The sequence below is a fragment of the Rhamphochromis sp. 'chilingali' genome, assembly GCF_963969265.1.
Source record: "Rhamphochromis sp. 'chilingali' genome assembly, chromosome: 14".
Lineage (NCBI taxonomy): Eukaryota > Metazoa > Chordata > Actinopteri > Cichliformes > Cichlidae > Rhamphochromis > Rhamphochromis sp. 'chilingali'.
In genome coordinates this window covers 9,316,109-9,322,684 of record NC_137941.1, presented here as the reverse complement: position 1 = coordinate 9,322,684, position 6,576 = coordinate 9,316,109, and the positions used below count along the sequence as shown (strand labels likewise).

General features: G+C 36.1%; 1 protein-coding gene across 1 annotated transcript in view; it reads right to left on the bottom strand.

Moving 5' to 3' along the window:
* Nucleotides 1–4,326: 4,326 nt before the first annotated feature.
* Nucleotides 4,327–6,576, bottom strand: part of LOC308409908 (uncharacterized protein) — a gene marked incomplete at its 3' end in the record, with an annotated part of 3,087 nt that continues 837 nt past the window's right edge. Inside the window, exons 2-3 of the mRNA XM_080902905.1 lie at nt 6,025–6,105; nt 4,327–5,403 (exon numbers count right to left, since the gene is read on the bottom strand). Coding sequence (XP_080759031.1) covers nt 4,327–5,403; nt 6,025–6,105 — 1,158 coding nt within the window. The remainder of the gene's footprint in view (nt 5,404–6,024; nt 6,106–6,576) is intronic.

Here is a 6,576-nt window from a genome sequence, read left to right as displayed (position 1 = left end):
CTTTGAATATCTCTACCATTGTGCTCCTGGACCTGACCACTCCCGTTCTGCACTCACCAGCCAGTATTCATGCTGTTAGCTTCTCCCTGCCTCCTCCTGTCTTGTCAGATTTGGCAGCACCTCTGGTAAAAGCTAATCCTCATGTTCTCACTTGCACATAACATCAAGCATTTATGTCTGCTACTGTCAGAGGATGTGACAGCAGATATTGTGCACCACACATTTCAAGCATCTCTTCTCTTCTCAACCACATTTTTTTGTTTTCCAATTTGAAGACCTTACCTTTGTTAGATAGAAAATCTGCATCCTATTATCAAGGAACAACACATGCCATGACATATAGTGTCTTTAAGTCAGAGATTTGAAGCACAGCGAGTTCACTCATTCAGTCACAGAGGCTTTTTTTAACCTCACTTTGGACTATAATGGATTTCCACTGTGGGGAGTAAACACAAAATAGAGACTTGCATCGCAAATCTCCTAGCAACCACATCTGACACCATCATCATCAGCATCATGTAAACCCAGTAGACAATTGGCTGTGCACAAAAAACCCACTCAATATAACAACCATGCTTCAGTTCAGCCCATTTTGTGCACTATAAACACTAATAGCACCCAAAACTCCATTAACAGGATGTCAGGGTAACAGTTAGAGGATTATTACATATGGTAAAGTGCCAGGGTGATGATTTTCTGATGAAAATATTATACAATTATTATAGTTATGATTCCTGAGTGGGATACCGCTGGGAGAACTGGGAGAAAAAGACTATCGGGTAGAGTAAGCCATCTACTAATCAGAAGGCTGGTGGTTGAATACCTGGGTTTTCCAATCTCCAGTCTGTATGCCTAAGTATCCTTGAGCAAAACAATAAACCGAAGTTCCTCTGTTATACTTTAATTGGAGTTTGAATGTTAGAAACCACTGAGGTGTAAAAATGTTCTGTAAAGTATTGAGTGCAAAGGAGAGCAGAAACGTGCTATATAAGAATCTGTCTATTTACGGAATTAATGACTCAAGGCCCACTCACCTGTCATTCAAATCTTCTGCTTGTCAGGGACAACCAATCAAAACAAAGATGGGAGGAGCTAAAACAGCTGAATAGTCCCACATTAACATCTCTTCAGGTTTTCTGATACTACCAGAGATATCTTATATCTTTTCAATCAAAACCCAGTAGATAACACATTGTTTTCCCATTATGCTGTTAATGACTAAAAATATATCAGGTAGTCTTCAGATTGTTCCAGCCTTTATAATTCACTCTAACTGTACTGCATCAAACTGTAGTGACTGTTAAACCAGTCAGAACCAATTTAAATATATAACAAAAAACATTAGCTAAAGCACAAAGTTCACACATAAAGGCAGTCAAAATAGCAAACATTACAAACAGAAACCAAGAGAAAAGGCAGAAATCCATATCTACACATTAACAAAAGAAAGCCCGTCTTCGACCTGTGTCTCAGCTATGGCAAAGGTCAAACACAAAATGAGCAGACAGCTCAACTATTACGAGTACAAATACATTCTTGCAAACACAGGAAGTACACAAAAACTGGGATGCATGGAGATGAGTGATTTCAAAATAAAGCAGGAAATAACAAAGTCTGATCACATAATCGTACAAGTCAAACACTGTATGCAAACTGTAGCCATGATGTGGTACAGTTACAGTCAAAGGTGTAGAAAAAGTGTAGGAAGCTAACTGGCCAGTTATAACTAATTAGCTAACATTTGCTTATATTAGCTGTAATTAGCAGAAAAAGATTTGTTTCATATTAAAAAAAACTAAACTACTAGGAGACACTTAATAAAAGATAACACAAAAGCAGCATGATGGAAATGTTTTTTCACTTACAACAAACAGCATACATGAGGTGTTAACAGTTAGTTTGTGTTTTGTGCCACTGTATCAATTCTTAAGAAAGAGTAGTTCCTGCCCTGCTGGATTTAATGTACAACCAGGATAACCGGTAATTACAAGATCTTTTTTGTCATTACGAGATAGCAAATTGTAATTAAAATGATAAGGAGTTCTTTGTGGATGAAGTGTGAGTCAACTAATGTTTCACCTTTTGCAGTAATTTAAAAATATATTTTAGGTTTTTTTTTAACAAGTGAAAAATGAATGCAGTCACTCTAACGTCTTTGAGCTGAGTGTGAAGCTGAGGTTTAATTGGTTGGTCATGACGATGCATCGATAAAATGTATGTATGTATGGCAACAGATACCTGTTAATTAACACCCAAGTAACATTCAAATTAAATCAGAAATTTCATTTTGAGAATAATTCTGAGAATCATGAAACTCGCAAAGTAGCAGATTTGAAGATTTTGATGCCTTACTAAGTTTTCTCTCGACTTGTGGTCAGTCAGTTGAAAAGAACAATTTGTGGGGGTTTTATGTTTAATCCCCATATCTGATTAAGGATTTTAAAGTAAGAAGAAAACCTACCAAACTTATATTTGATTCCCAAACTGTAAATCACAGTGAAGGACACTAGTACATATTCCTATCTCTGCATTTACTGAAATCAAAAAATGTCATAAACCCAATTTTTTATCTCTTTCCTCCAGCTGTCAGCAGAAAACAACAGTAAGTATTTTTGTATCAATTTTTGATTTCTTCTGCTGCCTTTAAATAACTCAAATCCAAAGATTAAAACATGCATCAATTAATCTTTACAGCATGTCGGCTGTGTTAAAAGAAAATGCCAAGAAAAGCATACGTATTTAAGGAAATAACCCAAAGTACCCATCATGGCTATCAGCTGTGTACTGACCTGTAGGATGGATCTTTCAGTAAAGTGCCTGTGACTTTATGAGTGGTGTCTGGCAGGCATGTCAGAGTGCCAGATAGCATCAGTCTGATTTCTAGATTTGATATTGTCTTTTCTTGTGGACACTCTTGGGATAAAAACTGTTTTCAGCTATCAGCTATCTCACAGAGACTGCAATTAATCTCAATGCACTGCAAATTCCTTGTAGCTTGACAAGATTTATTGTCTTAATTTTAGCCAGATTATCTTGTCCATCTTGTTTTGAACATTACAAGCTAGTTTCCAGTCTCATGTGTTAGATGATTAGACTTGTTTCAAGTATATATTACTTTTTTTCCTTATTTAGTCTGTATATCTAAAAATGAACCATTTTACATTTATTTCAAGCAAAAATAGCTTTTAGATAGAGTGTAAAACAAAAATTATCTCAAAATAAGAAACATTCACCTTTTTCCTTGAAATAAGAAAGTCACTCATTGGAAGGTATTTATTTCAGGTTTTTAAAGAAAGGACATCTTCAAGGTTATATTTTGTCATAACATAGACACTGTTTCTGAAATTGACTGGGTAATATGACGTAAAATCAAGTAGGTCTTCAACATCAGTCAGTTCAGTTGCTTGGGCAAGGTTGGGAATTGCAATTTCATAGGCAAGAAAGTCTTTGTTGAAACCCAAGGTTTCATACACCTGGTATTCAAAACAATAAAGTACACTATTAACAATAAAAATGTTTTTTACAAGTCCAAAGATAGGGTTTAAACCATTTGCTGAAATGAGTATAAGAGACCTGTCACAGATGTATTTGTTTCCATGTAAAATAAGCCACTTTACTCTAACGGCATGATGTATAGCATCTTCAATCCCCAAAAACTCTACAACCTTTGATTGCAAATGGTCCATATTAGCAACCTCTGATATAGGACCTAGTTCTTTCTCATTTACAAATATCGGATGCTCAGTTCCTGCTTCACTTTGGCAACACTCCAGCAGCTGATTGTGGTTTACAAGAGACTTGCACACATTCTTAAAGTTTAATTTGGATGACCATTGTTTAAAAAAACTGTGTTTAGACTCGAATCTCATGCACATATGACGTATTACAGGTCCCAGGGCAATAATTTGAGAGGGAAGATGCAGCATGTAATGTTGCTTTGGTATTACATTTTTTTCTGGGAATAGTTGCCTGAATTGTTTAAGATGATCTTCTATCATTTTTTTTAGTTTGGACACAGTTTGTAAAGACACAACTGGGGCAAAAAGTATTTTAACAATTTCAATTAAATCCAAAATAAACTGGATAAAGGGATTTTTCTCTACAACACTGTACAATAAGAATGGCAAAATCTTGATCAATATAAGCATTTGTCCAGAGGATTGTTTGAGTCTGTTGTCACTTGAAGCTAAAGTAGCAATACTAATTGGTGAAGGCTTGTCACGTATGTCCACTGATGAAAAAGGAAAGTTCTGCATGGCCAAATCCAAATTTCCAGATAAAACAAGGTATTTCAACACACACTTAATTTCCATTGGTGCCACTCCTTCAAGAATTACATGCATAATATCCTGTGGCATCTGCCAGATTAAAACCTGGGAAATCAACTAATTTGCTTTGTCTATTTATGCCAAAAGTCGTTTTGAGCGAGGATTTCAAAAATTCGGTAGTTGCCCTTTCTATTTCAATGCACTGCCTAATGTGTCCGTCCAATGTCCGTCTGGTGAAACTATGTTCATTGAAATTTTCTTGCATTTCATCAAAAGTACACTCACAATGACGACATTTGCTATACGCAAAACCAACTCCTTCCTTAAATCCTGCAAGCTCATGCTGGGCAAGAGTGTCTCCACACACAGCAACAACTGCTCCGTTTAAATAAAATTCCCCATTGACAGTGTTAATCATAACACCATCGTACAGTAACTTCAAGTCCTCATTGATTCTCCGCAGTATTATATCTACCCCATACTCATCTATGTCCCTAGACTTTGCGATTGCGAGAAGTCTGATGGAAGCCAACTTTGATCTAAACTTAGGGTCTATGTTGCCTAAGGTGTAATAAAACATTAGTAGTTTATTTACACTCGCACGTGACCCTAGGGGGTTACACATTTCTATCTCATCAGAATAGAGTATCAGTTGTAAAGCAGAGTTCTTCTTTGAAAACAGTGGGTGGGTTTTGAAAATAATTCCATCATTAATGTCATACAAAAAACTGGCGTTGGGGCAACTCTGAGGTCCAGCACTGAGCATGTCAAATAGTCTTGAATTGGATAAAAGCTGTTTCAAACTTTCAATCAAAGGAATGTAGTAGAAAGACTTGTTTTTGATTGCAAGAACTCTCGATTCTCCCTTTTTAACTCTACAGGCATAATTGGAAATGATGATCTCCTCAGGTGTGACAGGGTTGAAATGCATCTGTGTTACACGGTCCTGTAGGTTTGAAGCTGCACATATGGGAAAGGGATCCTGAAAGTTGTCCAGTGTTGAAAGAACTTCTTGTTGTAAAGGTCCATTGCTGTCAGGTTGCCTTTCAAGGATGGTCTTTATTTTTCCCCTCAAGGACGTCAGAAGAGCTGTTTGATACTGTTGGACACCAAGGACAATGTTGTTGACACTCCTCTGATGGGGGAAAAAAAAAACACATCAGAGACATGAAAGCGTAAATAGAAAATATAACAGAAGCAAAATGCAACTCTATTTCTTTAGCTCAAATTAATGAGCCACTGAATGTTGTAATTTACCAGTGGAGCAGTAGAAGAAGAAATCAGCCAATAATTGGCATTGTTTTGCATGACATGCCACATGCATGACTCACGTGGCACAAACACATTGCACCGAGCAAGATGGAGGAGCATGAAAGGTTACAACAGAAAAAGTGAACAAATGATTGCCTCATTTATTTTTTTTATGTAATTCTACTTCATTTGTCTTTTATGCCTAAAAGTGAACACATTTTACACTGTTAAGCCTATTTTAAACTGTTGAGTGTGCCCAGAGTTACATACATTGCAGTGAACTGCACAACTCTTGTGCTTAACTTCTTCGTAATGTACATTTGTTCTTAATAACTTATATAGGTGAAAGTAATAGCTGAATAAAACCAGCGATGAAAAACAATCAATTAATTGCAAAGATAGTGGACAGATTATGAAAAAAAAATCATTAGTTGCAGCCTTACATTGAACCAGACTTATTAACAAGTTAACAATGACACCCCCATAATATCAGATGAAGCAGTACCTGTGATAGGTGGCATTGCTCCCGCACACCAATAGCAAATGCAGCTGCACATCTGGCAAGATCAACAGTTTCTCTTTTACCCTACAGGACAAAAAGAAAAACAATTGTGTAAGAAAAATGACTCACTCAGAATGTGTTTCAAATTCCACCAGATGCAAAACAAAACAAAGAAATATTCCAAACTGTTGTACATTTTTGCTATTAAAAGATTCATACTACAATGGATAGCTAATGAAGCTGCAAATGTTATGAACAATTTAAGAGTTATTTAATGAAACTTAACCAATCTTTATGGAATCTACTCTGAAGTTAACTGAAAGAAAAATTTGAAAGCTGCTTGGTTCATGGAGCATCTAACAACAACCAAGGCAGGTACACAACACTGGTAAATAAGTTTATTTATTATGTTTAAGTATGGTAACTAAGCCTACATTGTTGTGCAAGCCTGAATTTCAGCGGATTCATGCATTTGAAATTCAGCACTGGCCTTCATACCTATTAAAATATTCTAATCAAGTAGTTTATCTTAGAAAACACATAACTTTAAAACTA